Source organism: Puntigrus tetrazona, chromosome 12, assembly GCF_018831695.1.
Source record: "Puntigrus tetrazona isolate hp1 chromosome 12, ASM1883169v1, whole genome shotgun sequence".
In the NCBI taxonomy this organism is placed as follows: Eukaryota; Metazoa; Chordata; class Actinopteri; order Cypriniformes; family Cyprinidae; genus Puntigrus; species Puntigrus tetrazona.
The window spans coordinates 19,914,318-19,936,122 of NC_056710.1; the positions used below are offsets into that span (position 1 = coordinate 19,914,318).

The 21,805-nt window shown below is 35.5% G+C and overlaps 1 protein-coding gene across 1 annotated transcript in view; it reads left to right on the forward strand.

Moving 5' to 3' along the window:
* The window catches only part of LOC122355148 (disintegrin and metalloproteinase domain-containing protein 12), an 86,809-nt gene that overhangs the window by 44,258 nt on the left and 20,746 nt on the right, over positions 1–21,805 (forward strand). The window contains 7 exon segments of the mRNA XM_043253181.1: positions 5,184–5,260; positions 7,832–8,012; positions 10,489–10,554; positions 11,587–11,658; positions 12,437–12,606; positions 12,830–12,914; positions 16,232–16,380. Coding sequence (XP_043109116.1) covers positions 5,184–5,260; positions 7,832–8,012; positions 10,489–10,554; positions 11,587–11,658; positions 12,437–12,606; positions 12,830–12,914; positions 16,232–16,380 — 800 coding nt within the window.

Sequence of the window (21,805 nt, forward strand, 5' to 3'; positions counted from 1 at the left end):
AACCAAACCTTATCACTGATCTCCACCCTCGGGGCGACTGCCGGATAATCTTGTGTCAAAAGAGAAGAGGTGGTAGGGCCAAATGTAGAGGGAAAAAAGCCACCCATTATGCAACTTTGCTTGTTTTTAGGTGTTTAGTTTGCAGCTCAGATTACTGGTCAGAGTAACAGACACTCGAGGCCTGAAGGCTCCTTCGAGGAGCACCTCTGGTTCACTGACCCCTTCTTCCTCACTCTGCTCTCCAGCGGACCGCCGGTTTCCCTCGCCAGACAATTTGAGCCGAACCCTTTATGAAAAGAAAACACATGCTATCAGAAATCCAGCAAAAGAAAATAGGCAAGGCAATTATATCATTACTGTTGCTCAGAGTTAGGGTTTGTAATTTAAACAAATATTGAACCTTTCGCGTTGAGCGTTTGCCGGTAACTTGTCCTGAATCATGTGTTTCATTTCAGTTATCAAACTCAGATCCTCCAAATCAGACACAACAGCAACAGCATAGCAACAGTCTAAAGCCACTCAAAACATTTTAAGAAATAAATGAAGAAAGAAGGACAAAAGCAAGGCAATATTCCCATCATGCTGAAGAAGGGTCAGTTAAGCACTAGATATTTCACAACACCGCAGGGTGAGATTTCAAAAAAGCATTGTTACTTTTTCAGCTCATTCAGCAGTTGATCTCAGCAGTGTGAAGCAATATGCATCCATGCTTTGTTTGGATGAGAAACGAGAGTTCAGGTCATCCAGAAACAGCGGCGGTCCTTGACCTGGATGTCCTCAGAGCGAGCAGTGCTGAGTTTGGGCTTCAGAAACTGATTTGGGAACAGAATAAGACAGATGCTCTGTCAACCTGAGTGCAGACATTGATGTTTCTCACATGCTTGTGCAAGCTTTGGGAGATCTTGATTACTTGATATTCGTTATTTCGTTATTGACATTATTATTATTTTATTAATTATTTTTTTTTAAATGGACAGGTATTCTAAAATGTAATGCAACTGTTTGTGCATTTAAAATGTATACTTTTTATCAAAATGTATTATTATTATTTGTATTTATTTATTTGTGCAATTATTGGTTTATTTAAAATGTATACTTCTAATGCACATTTGTTAAAAAAGTCTGCCAATGGCTTTATATAGTATACACACACACACACGCAGATTGCATCAACTGACAAAATGTATATCACATGTTTGCTTGTTTGGGTATTTGTTTTCGGCACATCATCACATGCATTGCATTGAAGGTTCATGCATTACCTGAGAATCAAACCCATGACCTAGACCATAAACGACAACAACTGTAAACTTCACCTTGTATTTATCAAACTCTTCTTAATAACGGTTTCATCCACATCGCGACTGAGACTGGGATGCATCCAGCTCTGTATTTTCACTTTGTTACGTTTCATCACGTTTATGTGTAAATAACATACTTGCATATATCAGCCGTATACTGCTCTTGACTCATTCTTGCCATTGCGTGATCTATCATGCACACCCGGCCCTAAAACAAAGTTTCACAGCACTGATCAAATTCTACAGTAATTGTTGTATTTGCTGCATCCAAACATTTGTGCACCAGGCAACAGAACGTCATGTTTTTTGCTGTAAACGGGAGGAATTGTGCCGATCTGATGAGATCCAGGGCCCAGATGGAGCAGACTTGCTCGGTTGTGTTCCAGAAAGACTGTGTGTCTGTTCTCCCAGACCTCCTCCGTCTTTGATTAAGTCTGTTTTATGGTTGTGTGTGCGCTGCTGTTATTTCATCCTGAAGCTGAACTCCTCCGAGGCACATTTGGACTGGCTCATGGACTCCTGTAGCTCCAGTCGGACGCTGCCCAACGCCCAAGAAGGGCTTAAATAGTCAGTATATTACGGCTATTAGAACAGGAGTGTCAAACTCGTTTTACATTGCGAGACTCGCTTATTTGTTAAACCTCACGGACTCGCTGAAACTTCTGGAGTTTGTGAAGTCCAAATTCAGCTTTATTTCACAAATGGCTTATGGTGACTGGCAAATGGAAATATGAAAACAATGTGGAGACGAATATTTAATTTCATTCTGTTCTTAGTCAATATAGCTTTGTTTTTAGTGTTTATTATGGAAATAAAACTAAGAACGATAAGCTGATAACGGTCATTGTTATTATTTATATATTTATTTGGCATTATATTGCATAACGTAAGTGGTGGAGAAAAATTCATGAAAGAAAACAATGTTAAATGACGTAAATTAACACTTAGAAATCTGTGGAAAGGAATCAAGGATGATTATTGTTATATTTGTTATTATTATCATTTAGAATGATATTGAATAGCATAGAGGTGGTGGACAAAATAAGATTAAAATGGCTTAAATGAACAGTTTCAGAAATGTATGGAGTTGGATGGAGGATTAAATATATATACACACACATTTATTTATTTACTGATTTATGGATAAATGATATTAAATAACATAGATTTTGTGAACATTGTGGAACAAATAGATTGTGAATTTATTTTAAAATAATTGAAATAAATCTTAAAAAATAGTTTTTTTACATTTACATTATTATTGTGATTATTAAATTTTTTTATGTCATTATTATTATTATTATTATTATTATCATCATCATCGTTAATATTATTATTAATATTTTTTATCTTAAATTATGCTGAATAACATAGGTGGTAGACAAAAACTAATTAATAAACTGTGTAAATGAACCTTTTTTGAAATGTAGGTTCGTTTGATTGTTTGTTTAAAATCATATTCAGAATATTTAGGTATTTAAAAATGTATAAATTAAAGCAGGTGTGATTGATCGATGAGAAGCAGGTGGGTGAAGGTTTGTTTGTTGGTTGGTCTAAAAGCATAAAGGTAACGACAAGAATGAATCGAACGAAAATGGCATAAATTGCACAAATGTGTGTTTTAGTATGATCTCACTCATCAGGTCTCACAGTAGGAAGTGACCAAGTGATTTAACACTGGACCTGAGGCTGACCGCACACCATCTGCTAGCCTTTACATCACTGTAAAGCTACATGTATTCAGAAAATGCTCTTGCATTGCAGATACTGCTATTTTTTTAATCTTGTGCCATTTTAAATCCCATTTGACAGCATATTTTCACCCAATACGTACAGAAAGATCTTAATAATGATCAGTCAGCGTCTGATTGTAAAGCATGCGGATTAAGAATAACCTCATTGACCATTATTTACGTGCATTCATTTATACGCTCATTGCTAGAGGCTTGTTTGTTGCATTTGTTCAAATCCACATGCTGTATTCATAGAGTTACGATTTTAGTTCATCTGGAGGGGTTTGGCGTCGTGTGTTTCATTGTTAATGGAAGAGGAATGTTTTTTTTTTTTTTTGTCCGACGGCTGTCAGGAAACAATGCTGTGATGGACACCATAGCTCAGGGCTCTGTGTGTTATGATGGATGTCCTCATGCTCCTTTGACTGAGACTCAGAGATATATGAAGGACTGTAGTTTACAGCAGGACGTGCTCTTTAAATAACCCCAATGTCACTGGCGTGCTGGGATGAATATGAAATAAAACGAGCTTTATAAAGCAGTAAAATCTGACTGGATGAGCCGCATCTGAAAGCCTGATACAGTGCAGATGCTATATTAAAGGCAAGTTAATATTGATCGGCAACCATCAAAACAGCCTGTAGCTTTCCTAATGAGCTCTTTATTGGAAATATGAATCAAAACAATATTGACCAGAAAAAAAATGGAAATTTCTTGCTTGCTCTAACTGGACTCACATTTAACAAGCCTTTCATAAGCATGAGAAATTAGAAACTGAGTAAGTAAAAAGTACATTTTGGCAGTAAAAAACTAATAACTAATCATTTTTATTTACAGTGAATATCCTAAAGATTATGAAAATGTAAACTTAAAATGGAATAAATTAACCAGCCCTTGCTTTTCCTAAAGCTTTTCCTAAAATTTGACTAAAATACTGTTTACTAAAAATATACATCAAAACAATATCGACACAAAAAAAGTATAAAATCCTTGCTTGATAACTAATTAAAATAAGTAACAATTGTTATTTATTATTTTTATTAAAATAAAGTAAAAAATAAAGACTTTTAAATAAACTTATATTTATTAATATTGTATTGAATAACATACAGGTGGTGGAGAAAAATAAATAAAATAAAAATGCTGTGAATTTTTAGAAATGACATACTATAATAAAATGTAATAAAATGTTTGCTTTTTGCCCGGTAACACTTTATTTAGACATTCTACTAACAGCTGGATCATTGCTGTATGTTGTTCTTGTGAAGTTTGTACACTGTGGTTAATGGATAAAGTCTGAAAACACCCAACAGGAAAAGGAAATGAAAAGAAAAATGGAATTGCTGAGCCAGTGCTGAAAGCAGGTCGAGATTTCTTTCTGTGGTTTGTGTAGACTTGGACAGGATTGTTGTGAAGCTCCAGAGAAAGTCGTTCCCAGTCCAAAGCGGACAAGTGCCGCTCACTTCCTCAGACAAACTCCGTCCAAACACATCAAATCAACACAGAGGAGCAGACCCATACAGTCGAGAGAGTTACCCTGCTTTTCGTTTTGATTATCATTCGCAGTGCCTCGTTTGATTGCGCTTTATTCCATCATCGCACGAGAATGAAAGTAATCAGACTTTTGCCTTTTTTTTTGTCAGATGCTCCGCGTCTTCTGACTCAAATCGAATCGAGTCTGTAATGTTGTAATTATGTATTTGGTTTGTTTTATTCACAAATGGCTTTCTTTTGAGAAAATGAGCACTTGCTGAAGGCAGCTGAAAACATAGGCCTTTGACCTCTATAGTGGGGCATGTTGTCACAAAAGTTATACCTCCATGAAGCTACTTTTGATCAATTTCTAAGGCCTTAAAATGATAAATATGATCTTAAATACGACCAATATGATATGTGCGGCACACAATCTACTTAATCCTTCTGTCATCTGCTTGATTATTTATATATTTGTACAAGTAGGTCTTTTAGTGTACAAACCACTTTCAGCTTACCAAAAAGTAGCAGTAGTACACTTCATATAGTAGTATAGTAAGTATACTTAAATACAATGTAAATACAGAAACATATTTTTGGTCATTTAGCTCACTTTAAAATACACTGATGTACTGATGTACTGTGAGCATCTGAACCTCTGTCTTCTGTGTCCCAGATTCACTGCTACTATCATGGCGAGGTGGAGGGTCACCCGGGGTCAGAGGTCAGCCTCAGCACCTGCACAGGACTCAGGTGAGTTAGCGGTCACATCTTCACCTCACCCCGCCACCTTCCCATGGTGCACTGCGCTCGGGGACCGAACTGCATCTGGAAACGCCTGAGGAAAGGGCATTTTAATTACGGCGTGTGAAGTTCGGCATCCTCCAGAGACACGATACGCTTCATGTTTTAATTATGAAGAAGCACACTTAGGTTTGATTCATTACCCGAGAAGGGACATTCAGATGCAGAGAGAAAGAATGTAAAAAGTAGTTAAGACGAGTCGCATTCCTTTCTTCATGCAATATAAATACAAATTTAATACATTTCCAATTTTACTGTAGCCTACATGCAGATGCGGATGGAATAACAGAATTATAATAAATTAAAAATGTAAAATAAAAATATATAATTAAATAAATTTGTTACAATATTAATTACGTTATATATATTAAATATATTTAGATATGTTATCAATTCAATTAATATAAATATATACATGTTGATATTGTCAAAATATATGCTGTATGTGTGTATTTCTATATGCATAATGTACACAATAATTAATATATAATGTAAAGATTTTGGATGTGATTAATCATTTGACAGTACTATATTATATATATATATATATATATATATATATATATATATATATAATTCAGCCTTGATGAGCATAAGAAACTTCTTTAAAATAGAAGTTTTTCCATTTTTTCTTATATTTATCTATATTATCTTATAATAAAATAAAAGATGTACTGTATGGGTCAACTCAGCTAAGTTAAGGCAATTCAAATATAAAGCAATAGAAGATAATAGTGACATTATTCAACTCAATGTTGATTCAGTTCAGTTCAATAACAGTGCAAAGTCCATCAAATTATGAAACAAGCTTATTTCAGCTATAAAGTAGCTCTACTCAGAGCTCATCAATTATTAAACGAATGCGGTTCAGCTGTAAAAGAGGAAAGCGACTGTCCTACAACAGCTTGTCAGAGCGTCACCATAATAACTCTATATTAACTGATCATGCGCCACAAGAGATGCATAAAGTTGATTTTCACACCTGGACCCGCGAGCGCGAGCTGAATTTACGGCAGCGATAAAGCACGATGCGTGTCTCCTTCCCCAGAGTCCCGCCGCTCATTGTTCAGCTCTTTATTTCACCTTGACTCCGTTTCTGTGCCGCAGTAACCTGTCTTTCTCCGCCGCTGGCAGACAGACGCGAGCAGGTCTCCTCCGACAGAAGCGGCCAAAACAAATGGCTGCTGCTTTAGTTTGGCAGCGTCCAGGGTTTCCACGAGGATCTCATGCGGTGGAGAATGCAGTTTTGAAACTTCTGGAAAAGCCCAAAGCGCTGGCCGTTTCCCAGCCGAGGAGACCGCCGCTTAAATTCAGCGTACCACTCAAAAGTGTGAGAAAGGTTTGCGGACGGCGGTCCAAGAACCACAGAGCGGTAATATTAGAGCTCGGGGGAAGATTTATTTGGCCGAATATCCTACGAAATGGATCGTCTGCTGACCAACAGTGGCTTGGATGTTGAACTAAGCCGCTTTCCAAAACATCACGCTGTCTTATTTTGTGGGAAAACGAGAAACCACTTCCTCTCATAGAAGAGTTTCTCTCGCCGTTTTGCGTTAATGTTGTAAAAGCTTCTTCTGTCTTGCTCCTATTCTGTCTGCAGTTCCCAATAATCATAAATTATCAGCGCATCTCGCCGTTTTGGGAGAAGTGCTGTTCAAATAAGAGCAAATATTTCACACGGTCTCTAAATTATTATTCGGTCGTGAAAACTGCGAGCATAATTATAATAGAGCACAGATGCGGTTCCACATCAGTGCTACAAATTTAATTCATTGCAGGAGGTAATGTTGTTTTGCATGCTTTTTACAGGAAAAAACGCTAAATATTGCATTTGCTTTCTAATTAGCAACATTTCCAAGAGATGCTCATTTAGAAATGGATTGTGTGACTTTTTGACAAAGTGACTTTTTTTTTATTATTATTATTATTTTAGTACAATATGTGCATAGTTCAGACAATAGACTACTGTTCATAAGACGTCGCTAAATGTTGTTTTCATTGATAAAATTGGCATTTTTCACTGTCTAGCAACATTTTTAGGATATAAGAGAACAAATTTGAAAAACTATAGTCAAATTTAGTTCACAAAATTTAATCAAGAAAATATTGTATTTACTTTCTAATAAGCAACTAAATAGACTGTGAGACTATATTATTTTTTTAATAAATATACTACATTATTTATATTTTAAGTGCATAACTGTACATAGTTCAAGAAAACAAACCCCAAATAAAAAGCAATATATTTATTTTTTAATATATTGCATGCATTTCTATATTTCAGTTTATTTGAAACACAATGATTTACTTGGGGACAAAATAACATGTTTATTGGTAGAATTTGTGTTTTCTACTGTCCAGCAAAATTACGAGAACATGAGAGAAGACTGATTGTTTTGAAGTTACATGTCAAGCTCTTATTCACAGTAGATGAATACATACGTATTCCTTGTTATGTGTAACATGTGTCCACGCGTAACTGTAATACAAACAGATGCTGTTCATCGTTTCGTTCCGCAGGGGACTGATTTCACTTGAACGTGAAGTGTATGTACTGGAGCCGATGGAAGAGGGAAACACACACCGTCTTTACAGAGGAGAACATCTTAAAGTCACCCGGGGAACCTGCGGACACGGTCATAACATTTCATACCCTACAGAGGTGACGAACACCACAGGAGACGTCTTCAGCAGACACAGGGTGAGCACAACACAGACACAGCATTGCGTTCACCTTCTCTAATGGGACGCATTACTGAATAAACCCGAATGCAGGGGCGGGCTTTTATCCAGGGTAATTGAAAGAGAGACCAGAGCCAGATCATACTATCATAAAAATACGTCAGGGAAGGGCTTTTTGTTTATTTGAGCCAATAATAATAATAAAAAATAAAAGCCACCTCGCGTTGCAACTGGAAGTGAATTTACATCACCTTTGGTACAAAGAAAATATACTTATTTTCTCATTATTATTATTATTATTATCAAGATGTTTTAAAAATACATTAAACTACAGTTAAGGCATTGCAGCAAACAGGATATTGTTTCTTATTTTTTATATTATTTTATATATGATTTCTTTCACATTAATATATATATATATATATATATATATATATATATATATATATATATATATATATATATATATATATATATTATTATTATTATTATTATTATTATTATTAAATTTATTTATTTATTTTTATAGGTCACAGAAAAAACTGGCTTGTTTCTAAAGTTGGTTTCCAACCATTAAAACTGACTCTGGGGTTTGTGGTGGGACTTTTATAAACATTTTGATTTTTAGAATGAAAAAATAAAATAAAATTTATTTATTTATTTATATATATATTATATATTTTATTATTTGTTTTATTTTGTTTAAATTTTTATTCACTTGAAATTTTATTTTATTTTATTTTTATATTTGTTGCATACATTTTATTTGAAATACAATACAGAAAGAAAATAGTTATCTGAGCAGTGACAGACATGTAGGATGTTGATGAGACGAGACCACAGATCTCTCTTCGTTTGGCCAGATTAAGGACACCCCGAGGATTTAATATTGACATTGAAAACGTGGACACTGAAATCAATGCAAGCTAAGAGAGTCATTTTGGAGATTCAGAAACACATTTTACTCTTTCCTGTAAAGCTTTTACCCACCATTTCTGTTCCCGGTGTTGTTTCTGACTCAATTTAGGCTCCTACGTTTCATCAGTTCAGCAGATATCGGTCTCGCTGTGTAAGTCAACTGTTTTTATTCAATTAGATGCTTATCAGCTTCTCTGTTCAAAGAGAAACAGGTGAAGCGGTCTTCTAGGCGGTACAACCCTAATTGTTCCCAACGCGAAGCCTGACACAGATGAATCCGGCCTTTTATTTCCACTAACAGGAGACCAGTCGCTGGAAACAACGAGAGACAGCTTCCATGCAGAGCCGAATGTCACCTTCATCATACTCTGTCCTGGCCGGACTCTGTCACGTTCATACCGTCAAACAGCTTCGAGTTTGGACCGCATTGGAAATTGGATCCCGTTGCATGTGTTTGCACAGCCTGTACACATATGAGATCTGATCTGTCGTGTGGTTATATCTGGACATAATCTGATATTTGCATGAATATTTTTTTCTGAACTCGTACTAGAGAGCCATTAGAGCAGACGTTAACTCCACAGCTTTATTCGCTAGTTTTCATGAATCTTAAAGCTCTTTGTGAACTGAAAATTAGCGGTCATATCTGTGCTATGAAGACTTACTTGTATAACCGCTACTATTTATAATATATAGGCAAAGTTAACAGGGGCAAGTTGTAAAGCAAGCGGGTGTCTCGTACATTTATAATGAGAAAGCCATTGTTGAAAACCAAAGAATGACCAATTAAAGAGTTATATGAACATAAAAAGCTGAGAATTACTTTAAAAAAATTCCCTTAGCTCTTAAATACTATTAAAGTTTACTAGACATTACACTACACATACTTAATTTTTTTATTTTTTTATATATTTTTTAAATTATTTTTACTATTAACTATTTATTTATTTGCTTATTTATTTGTTTTATTTAATTTTTTTTTTTTTTTTTTTGATGAATCAGATTGGAGCGGAAAACTAATCGTCAAGCCTGGAAAAGATATTTCTTTTATACAGCATTTGCGTTCACTAATTCCCACTCGTCCGTTTGTGCTATTTTAGTCACCGCTGAATTCAATATTATCCTAAAACGTGGAAAACAGTAACAGTGCAGAATGAGCAGGCAGGTGAGAATTACTTGAAAGACTCTGCATCTGAAAAGAGACGTTTATAATATCTATAAAAGTCGAGTGGGTCTTTTACGCGGGCAAATGAGATTGCCAGGCAATCGGGAAGGCTGTTAAAGCGAACGGTGTCCTGGAAAGTACATGGCGGCGGATCAGACGCAGTTTGAGGGCATTGCTGAATCCAGCAGAGGATGTTCAATCACACGCTGCTCTGTTAATAGAGGGCACGTTTGAAAGAGAGCTGAAGACGTCACCTCTGTTCCTCAAAGGCCGTGTAGGCTCATAGCAATATGGGCCTTGGGAGGTTTTATAAAAGCTTCTTGAGTGCAGGGTCTATTAACCGTGTCCTTCAGAAGAAGAGGGTGAAGTTCTCTCTTAATCACGTTCTTTCTGTCTTTCTTTCTCCCCGCAGCATAAAAGAGACGCTCAGAGCAGCACCAAGCATGTGGAGTTGATCATCGTCGCAGACAACCGCGAGGTAACGAAGAGACGCTCTTGACCTCACGCGCATCTCCGACCTTCAATCATCTAACTCAGATCGTGACCCAAAAAATGACTTGGGTCAAAGACATCAGCGATGCTCATTGCGAATGATACCTAACCATATAATTCTGTTTATCTGTAAAAAAACTTGTTAAGCTTCAGTAGGTTGCTGTATTAAGATTTCATCAGTTAAAGAAATGACAATATTTAACTTTAAGTTTAAGTTCAAACTATTAAACCTAGAAAGTAAAGGTCTATTTACCTTTTAAAAAAATGTAATACAATTTTTATAATTATATTTAGATTTTGCAATTTAATTCAATTTTATGGGCTTTGTCGTTATTCGTTTTTGTTTTTATGAACGGTTCTAAATACTTTTTATTTTATTTTAATTTAACTTATTTTAGCTGGTTGCATTTCTAAATTCCAGTTAATATAATTTTTTTTTTAACATGCCTGTCTTATTTCAGTTAACTTTTTTAATGTATTTATTTTAATGGTGACCAGCTGAGTTTTACCAAAATAAATCCTTGGCATGAGACTTCTATAGCTGCGTCAGTGTAAGGTCATGACCCCCGGACCCTGAGTTTAGGAAATCAAGAAGTCAAAGGTCAAAGCTGTTTGGACAGGAAATGGAGACTGTTTGTAATGTGCATTAGGAAACACTTTGTTTACGATATAGTTCTTTCTCCCCTTCGAATAAACCATCCTGTGGAACAAAACCTGTTCAAGAAAGAGATTTCTTCTTGTCTTGACTGCAATCAGGCTTCCGTCCTGCTGTTGTTTAAGGCTTCGGACAATCACAGCAATCACGGGCGACACGTTTCCAATCCGTGCTTTTATTCTGTAAAGCTGACAGTCTGGATTTCGAACGCCGCTGGTCGTGTTTGGCTCAACATCTGTGTGCCGCTGCCCGTGGAAAATGAATTACCTCATGTGACATTTACCACAGCCGGCCAATGAACGGCACATTTGGCTGCAGTTTAAAGACTTTTTTTTTTTTTTTTTGTCCCTCTTTTCATTTCAGTATCAGAAACAGGGGAAAGACGTGGAGAAAGTGAAACAGAGGCTCGCTGAAATAGCGAACTACGTGGACAAGGTAAACTTGAAAAGCTTAATGACAGAAGAACGATTAATACTTGCACAAAACATACTTGAAACTCGTCATTCTTATCTGCATTTTAGCATTTAAAAAAATATGAAATATAATATTTGTGCAACAATGCCGTTATAAAAATTATATATGTGTGTCATATGTAATAATTAGAAAATATTTTAATGTAAATTGTGAACATATAAAGGAAAAACTACATATAGTTAATAAAATAGTTGTAACTTATAAAGTAAATCAGAATATACAGTTATAAAACTAAATGTATATGTGCAAATTGTATTTAGTTATAATTCTGAATATAGAAATGTATATTGAATATATAAATGCAAATCGTGAATATGGCTAAATATTTAGAAATTAAAATGAAAATATAGTTGCAAGTTTGAGTATATAAATGTAAATATAGTTTTATAATCTAATAATATGAAAATAGGAATGTATTTTTAAATATTTAGTATATAGAGTTAAAATTCTTAAATAGAACATTTATAAATACTGAATATATATGAAGAAATATTTTTATATAGATTTTTTATTAAATATTTTCAAAAGATATACATGCATTTATATACATGCATTTATTGTGTATTTATTTAGACATGATAAACATACAAACATTCATTTTGGATATATACATATAGGATGTGAAACAATAATTTGGCGAGAAAACTGCACATGTTTGTGAAACGAATCGCTGAAGTGAGCTTTTGTCAGGTTTTAGCTCCTGAAACATCTGCTGATGGCAAGCGCTGGCGTCTTTCAGTTTTACAGATCTCTGAACATCCGCGTGGCTCTGGTGGGGCTGGAGGTGTGGAGTGACGGAGACAAATGCTCCATCACACAGGATCCGTTCACATCGCTCCACGAGTTCCTGGACTGGAGGAAAGTCAAGCTGCTCCCGCAGAGACCCCACGATAACGCTCAGCTCATCAGGTTTGACTGCTGAGGGCCGGCAGCATGCGGTTTACCACCAGAATCAATGCACTTCTTCCAGGAAGAATCGCTTTAATATTTATTATTTCGAAACGTTGAAAAATGCATGAGGTTTTATTCACGTATATATATTTTTTTCCATTGAAAACACTTTCTGTTGAAATTTTACACAGCCTGCTGCAGATGAATGTGTGTCACATGACTTCCTGTTTTCTGCCTTCAGTGGGGTTTACTTCCAGGGCACCACCATCGGCATGGCTCCCATTATGAGCATGTGCACTGCAGAACAGTCAGGGGGCATCGTCATGGTGAGTGACATCTGTCAATCATTCCTGATGACAAGCAGGTTTATTGATATTTTTGAGCATTTAACTTTTATATTAGTTTTATATTCAGGTGTTAATAATATATATATATATATATATATATATATGTGTGTGTGTGTGTGTGTGTGTGTGTGTGTATATATATATGTATATGTGTGTGTGTGTGTGTATATATATATATATGTGTGTGTATATATATATATATATATATATATATATATATATATATATATATATATATATATATATATATATATATATATTTATTTATTTTTTTTTTTTTTTTTTAGGTGCAATGTTTTGTTTTAAATGTGTATATATGTGTGTGTGTGTGTGTCTGTGTGTGTGTGTGTGCGCCTTTTTTAAAATAACTAATCACATTTTTCTTTAATTAATCACATTTAAATAAATGTACATTATTTTGTCACACCGAATCTCAAAATTTATAAAGAAGCATGTCTCTAAGTACTGTGTAATTTAAATTATTTTTTACATATTGCAATACATCACACGTGTAACATATATGCGCTACATATTTATATAGAATTCGCACTTATGTATTTCACATCGTATCTCTGTTATATATGTTTATGTTACAAGCTGGACAGGTTACAGTTCCATTCAGTAGTTCTTGAATCCTGAGGTTGCTGTGGTTGCTAACTTTAAGATGACTGTGTCAAATGAGGACAGCATCTCACTCAGCACCCTTAAATCAACCCCACACATCGGCCACACAGCAGCTCTCCACGATAACATCCAGCTGAGACACGCTGCATGTGTTCCTGCTCAGCTAATACCTTAACTCTTGCCGCATTGAAAGCCAGCTAGCTGAACACCTTGGTTTTAACAGCACACACGGATCAAACTGCTGCGTTCTCTCTCACTGCATGCGTAAAAATCTCAATATTTGTGTTTTGATCGAGGATCCCATTAAAAGCTCCATTATGCGGTTTCTACCGTCAGAACTGCAGACATGCATGTTTTCTTCATTGACTCGTTCATGGGATGTGTTTTATTTCCTTTGGCCGCCTCTTGAATGTCTGACTTTTGTTTTTGCCGTTTGATGGAGTGGAGTTGCCACCAGTATTTCACGGTCTCATGACATCTTGTGCTCGGATGAGGTTTTGTCCTCATTTGACCGGTTCCCACTAAACCAGACTGAAGCTTCCTGAAAACGCGTAGATGACACGGACATATTCAGCAGATTATACGATTGTGTTCAGCTCCCCGGGACCGTCAGAATTCTCCAATCTCGCATCCCCTGGAAATAAAACTCACAAAATGACATCAAAAGAGATTAAATGGAGCGCAGAAGGATTCTTTTGCTCGAGTCTTCTGCTTCTCTGATTTTTATGCTCCAAAAAACACCCAGCAATCTTAAATTTGTGTCCTCCAGAGTGAGAAAATTGCAACTTGTGCCACATTGCGTTCGGACATAAGCGTCTTTTAACCAACGAGGCTTTTGGAAATCCAATTTGCTGTTTTCCTGCTCGATTTCAAACTGATCTGGTTCCTTTAACACTTTGGAAATGGACTTTACACAACCCTGTCCGTCAAACGCTCCTTCAGTGCGAAAGCAATTTGCATCATGCATATTTGAATGAACTTGTATTTTTCTTGACAAACCTGCATCCTTTTTATGCAAATAAGGCTCATTATAGAATGTGCTGGATCCGTAAGCATCAGCATTTTTGCCTGACACAGTTATAAATGCCCAAAGCTGGCGGGAGAATTGTGTGCAGTTATGTGTGATCACGCCAGCAGTAATTGTAAAAAAATATTTTTAAATAAATGTGTACCTTATAGACGATATAATTGCCTACAGTTTAAAAGTCTGAGTTTGGTAAAAAAAAATACATTTTTGCTCATCGTTGATTAAAAAAAACACACAATAAAAGCTATAATATTTTTTACTATTAAAAAAAAATCGGTTTTCTGTCAAAAGCTCAATTTTCCGCATCGTTACGCCAGACTTCATCCTAATATACTGATTTGGTTCAAGAAGCAGTTTTATCAGTGTTGAAAAAAGTGTGCTGAAATATAGAAACAATTAGTATAGTTTGTAGAATTTGAAAGAATTTCTGTTTTATTATACACATTTTTACAGTAGAAGCCGTGGTTTTATTCAGTATATCCGATGAACAGAAAGTTCAAAAGAGTAGCAGAGTAGTCTTTTTAAAACATTATTAAAGCCTATTCTTTGCTGTCACTTTGGATTATTTTAATGCACCCTTGATGAATAAAAGCATTCATTTCTCACCGACCCCAAATTTTTGAAATCATTTTGTTCCAGCGTTGGTTTCTGAGTCTCTTTAGCTCTGAAGGAGAGCACCTTCCCGAGCAATAAAACTTCCCCCTGCCCATTCACGCTCATAATCGCTCGGAACAGAACCGAATCTGGCGGTTTTCCCTCCTTTTTTAATTTGGTTTTCACGTGTTTGGCAGACGCGGCCTCACCAAAGCGACTGTAATTGTGTCTGTCCTGCCTCATCAGCACACACCTTCCCAAACAAAGCCCGCGGACGGTCTGCAATTACAGCCGAGGATCTCCAGTCATGCTGCTCTGACGGATTTGTGGAAAAGTAATTATAAAGGCCGTTAGCGTCTGCTCGTTGCGGATCTCATGTGAAACCGTTTTCTGAGAGAAAAGCAAACATGCAGGAGAGATGTAATCTGTGGGGGGGGGAGGTGGAACAGGACGGATAACGCCTCTCGGGTCTCTAGGGTCGCGGAGGAAGAAATTGCTCTTGTTTGTTTTAAATTGAAATTGATTGCTTATTTGAATTCGCCAAGCGTTTATTGCTACCTGGTCTCGCGGCGTAAACGAACACCGGTGCGCTTTTTAGCAAACCGCGAAATGCGTAGCATCAAGTACATATCACTGCAGTTTCCAAAAGAAATGAACACTAGAGGCGGTAAAACACCTTTTATTCCTTTTCATGCAAATTTACAGAGTTTGGGTTAATAAAGCGCAATTTTCACACAATTATTTGAAGTACATCACTTCGAAACTATGCTGGGATGTTTGAAAACTGATGCTTTTGAACATCAGCATCAAACATATCCAGCTTCAAACGAACCTATATACACGTAATAAGAATGTGCCAGGGTTTACGTATTGATCCCGTTGTTTTAGCGCCTCTGAGTTCACATTTCTCTTTGAGACTGGGGCGAAGCGTGCAGCAAGGCACATAAAAACGGTGTTGCACAAAAAGCGCGCAGAGGTACGTGTTTTTATGAGGCCGAGTTGGTTTATTTATTTGTTTGACTGATGGTTTCTCGCTCTCTCTGTCTTCTAGGATCACTCTGATAACCCTCTCGGCGCTGCGGTGACTTTAGCCCACGAGCTCGGACACAACTTTGGCATGAACCACGACACGCCGGAGCGAGGCTGCGGCTGCAGAGCCACCGTGGACCGCGGCGGGTGTATCATGACCCCCTCCACCGGGTGAGAAAACCGTACCGCTTCAGTGAATGGGATCCTTAAAGCCGATGTGTGTAACTGGTTTTTATTTTCCAATAGTCCTTTATCAGTTTAATGTGCTGTAATAAAGACGTTCACAATTTTGCACCGGGGCTCTGTGGTGCTTTCAGAATTGTAATCTTCTTAACATATGGTGGAATTTGGGTGTAAATATGGGGTGGGGCTTTTTATAATGTTTGGAAAACGTTATTTTTTCAGTAGTGTTTATGGTTTGTTGATATAAAAAAAAAAATTTTTTCAGCAAGATTAATTTCCCAAATCAATTAATCTCTGTATAGTCTATATATACACACACACATATATATATATATATATATATATATATATGTGTGTGTGTGTTTTTTGTTTAGGTTAATTTTGTATGTATATTTTGAATGTATATTTCCTGCAAGTATTAATATATATTATATATATATATATATATATATATATATATATATATATATATATATATATATATATATATATATATATATTGCTACTACAGAGGTATATAATCTAACTTTTTTAATGAATATATACTGTGTGTATATATATATATATATATATATATATATATATATATATATATATATATATATATATATATATATATATATATATATATTACAGTAAATATAAAAGTGTTGTTTACTTCATTAAAGAAATTGTTTACCTGGTCATTTTCTAACCTTAATTTTGTTCTAAATCTGTTCTTCTATTTTTGTGGGAAATATATGTTTTTATTAGAGTAATTGGCCATTTTTAAAAAATTCATTTTATTTTGGTGAAAATCAACAAAGTTTGTTGTTATTTGGATGGGTTTTTTGCTTTCAAACAAACAGCCCACAGTAAAAGTAAAATCTAGTCTAACCCATCAGCTGACTGTGTGTCTGTGTGAATCGGTTTCTTATTCCACTTTACCCAGAGTTTCCGGCCTGCTCGGCACATGACGTCTCTGTCTGTTTGTTAGCGGTGTTTCTGCTTCATTACTCTGTAATGAGCTCCATTTGGTCATCTGCACAACAGCACACTTTAACACCCCACCCAGCGGGACAGCATTAGCCTTTAGCCTTTAGCCACGCGCTCATTAGCATGCTTCCAGCTGACCGGCTGGTTCATGACGTCTGCGTCACGCAAACCAGCTGAGAGTCGTTTCGTGAACACATCAGGGCTTGTGCAACTTGTTGCTCATTTATTCTGTCATCTGTTAAACGGGATGACCGCTTTTATGGTCAGATGTTCTGAGAGCTGTGATGGAGAAACACATGAATTAAACACATTTATACTAAACGCAGAGACAATTTTAGCACATGCTGACTGAATACGTTAAACAAAAAGGGTTTGATTAAACTCTCTTCAGGAATAAACTGTAACACACTTGTTTAGCCGCACATATTAAAGTGATAGTGGATTTCTGGGAATGTTATTGTTTTATGTATCAGTGATATTGAAGTTAATTGAAAATAAACTAAAACACACACACATAGCATATATATATATATATATATATATATATATATATATATATATATATATATATATATATATATATATATATATATATATGTATATATATATATATATATATATATATATATATATATATATATATATATATATATATATATATATATATATATGTATGTGTGTCTATTTAGTTTTAGTTTTATTATATATATATATATATATATATATATATATATATATATATATAATAACCATTATAAGCATTTAAATGTAATAAAAAGACAAAAACAAACAGCAAAAGTACTAAAACTGTACGTAAACTTAAAATAAAAATGGATTACATTTACATTTTGTATTACATTTTATTAAATTACATATATATAATTGTATATATTATTATGCATAGTAGTCTTACCAGAGATCTGGAAAATGTTCAAGTTCATCAATTAGCAGCAGTTAATAAAAATGCTGACTGTGACCGAAACCTCAACATGCACAACGATTGACAGGCGGCGGGTGTTTCTGATTGGCCGAGAGTAACAGCTGTGATTGCTCTTGACTCCTGTTATAGACCAGGTATAAAGTGTGGCGTGCAGCAGTTTTGAGCCTGTAATAGTAGTTGTGTTGTGTTCCAGGCAAGTAAATCACACATTTGCAGGCCATGTTTGATTTTGTCATGAGGCAGATGGTTGCGCACCGCCAACTCAATCCCAGCATCCTCGTGTGTGTATCAGTTCATCCGCACCAGTGTTTTAGCTGGACGGCACCCATGAAAAACCCGTAACGCACCGCTCCGTGATGTGCTCGTAAAGAGCTGTCACGGAGGACCGGACGAGGAAAACGGATCTGATCCAGAGAGACAGAAAATAAGAAACGCACTTGACACGCATTTTGTACAAATGAGAATCTGGAATCAGACAATTAAGACCGATAGTTCTTCCATTACAGGGCATTAGTCTGCGTCTGTTCTCACAGAGCTTTCATAGATCAAAGCGCCAATGAATTTAACATCACAGCAGGTGCTCCTTTATGAGTTTCACATCTATATAATTGCATTAATTAAGACGTCAGTGGTAAAAATCCCTGTGAGGTTTGAAGCATCTCCTGCAGGTTTGATGAATCTGATCCGAGGTCACAACACGTGATCAGTGCCTTATTCTGAACAAGCACCGCCCACTTAGACGGGAAGAGACCGTTTGATTGACAGCTCAAGCCACCAGTATTTTGTTTTCAAGCTGGTGTATCTTTTAGAATTGTCTCCTTTGATTTTATGAGAGTGAATTTAAATCAAGAGGCCAAGCTGAATTGGAATGACGTGAACAGAAATTGCGTAAAGACATTTAACTTTTTTTTAAGGTATTTTAAGGCAGTGCAATCTATGAAGCTTTCTTCCAACCTGTTTCACAAAAGTTTGAGCGTATCTGTAAAAATACATATTTAAATATCCATTTTAATAATGCACTTAGTTGTAATGAATTTAGTAATGACTTAAAATACAAAAGTACTCAAGTTTAGTAAAGTACAAATATATATTTATCACTTTATAAATAAGCTTTTAAATGAATAAAATTACCCTCAATACATTACCTGTGTTAATGCATGATACAATATAAAAACTTAGCGTTTATTTATTCTTTTTTAATTCAGCCATTTCTCAATTCTGCTTCCTGTTTGCTACCTCAATTCAAATGAATTTAGTATTTCAGAATTAAGTTCTAATATATTTAACTGTGTGAATATATTTAAATGTGTGAAAATTTCTAATTAATTAATTAATAACTAATATATATATAGAAAAAGTGTAACAGTAACATAAAGTCGAAATGTAGATAACTGATAACAAAAACTATTAAAAACATGATTATTTAAGCAAAATACTTGCCACAGAGGGAATTCTGGGAGTATTGGTTTACAGTTTTGGCTGTAATTTATACATTAATTTGTTCTATTCACATGCAAAAAAGCGTACAAATTACTGGTTTTACTGTGAAATATCTGGTTAGGTGTTTTACTGTGTTTCTCTGTATATAGTACCGAACTTACTTTTAACCTACAAACTATATTTTTACAGCATACATAAATACAGCATGACTCCGTAGGCGACTCTCTCCATTGAGCCCACAGCTGCTGCGGCTCCTGACGCTGCTATATTTCTATAGAGTGTTTGGAAGCCGCTCGCTCCCTCATAGAGATCTCCGAGCCCGTGGCAGCATCTCCATTATGTGGGCCTCCTGTTGAGTCCGGTCCAGAGGAGGTGTTTGAGAGCTTAGATACACTCGAGTCGCTGTGGCTTATCTCTGAGCGCTGATCTCTGAGCTGGCATCAGGAGGCAGGAGGAAGCATCTGCTTATCTCTCACCCTCCCGCAAGCTCATGCCACCCTGGCTCCGGCCGTCGCGGGTACAGTTGGTCTAGCGAGCGCGAGGGCCGACGCGAGCCAGATTTCCGCGCTCGCGTTTGCCCCGTGGACTCGGTGCGCTTGCCAGGAACGAAGCGAACATCACAGTATTCGGTGGCTCTGATGCATATTAATGGCGCGCAAAGCCAACTGGATTCTGAAGCAAACGCTGGTCCGTGCTGAAAAGATAAGCTGTAGATCTGAGGAGGTGGGAGGTAGGCGCTGCCCAGCTCTTTGGTTGATCGTTGGCAAAGTCTGAGTTGCAAAAGTGAATTTAATGAACACTTGTTACTTGTTCAGTTTAAAGAGATAGCTCACCCAAAAACAACAGTGCTGTAATACAGAGAGCGTCATACAGATTATGTACGAGCAAAGAAACATCGTCGTGGCAGTTAGCTTCACATGCTTTTATATTCGGAAATGTACTAATTTACAGATATTTTGCATGTTTTACAACCCAGTTTGTATTGCCATGCTGATCTGTACTGGTTTAGTGTTGCTTTTCTGTGGGTCCACCTGGTAAACCAGCTCAGCCGGGCTGTTTAGTGCCAAAATATGGTAGAGATGAGTGGCAAATATGAATGTTTTTGATAACAATCAAGAGGATTCATTCTTACATAGAATTATTTCTCCCAAATACATAACAATATATAATAAATATGTATTAACATAATGCATAGTTGTCATGAATTTAGCTGGAAAAATATTGAGCTTTAAATTATTTAAAGGAAGGTAAATGTATATTATTTTCAGTTTCTTGTTTCTTATTTTTTACATTTTTATTTTATTTTAATTTATTATGTGTAATTTATTAATTGGCATAAAACTACATTCATTTTCTTTTATTCCTATTATACACACACACACACACACACACATATATATATATATATATATATATATATATATATATATATATATATATATATATATATATATATATATATATACATATATGTACATTTTCAGTTTATTTTATATATATATATATATATATATATATATATATATATATATATATATATATATATATATATATATATATATATATATATATATATATAAATAAACTGAAAATGTACATATACACACTTGTAAGTAATACTTAGCAAAAATATATACTTATATATATAAACTTACTATAAAAAAGTACTATAATTTTAAATTACAAGAGTCCTGTTGTGAAATTGGTATTGAATGACTATTGAAAAACTATCTAAATTCTAAATGTTAAAAGCGGAGGGATTTCAAAATATCAAATACTGTATTTCATAGCATTACTGATATATCAGTGATGTTGGCGCCTTAGTCACTGGTACAGGATCAAAAAAATAGTTATAAATAAATGAACCCGTATTGAGTAGCCTGTATCCAAAACAAGTTGGAAAATGTACACCTAGGGGAACTATTTAATGTGAACTTGCACAAACAAATGCAACAACCAAATATGAAGCATTTGATATAGTCATATCCCATCACGTGCTCTCTGAGACATCTTTACTGGCTGATTTTGGAAATCCAGACCAGAACCAGACGACCTGGA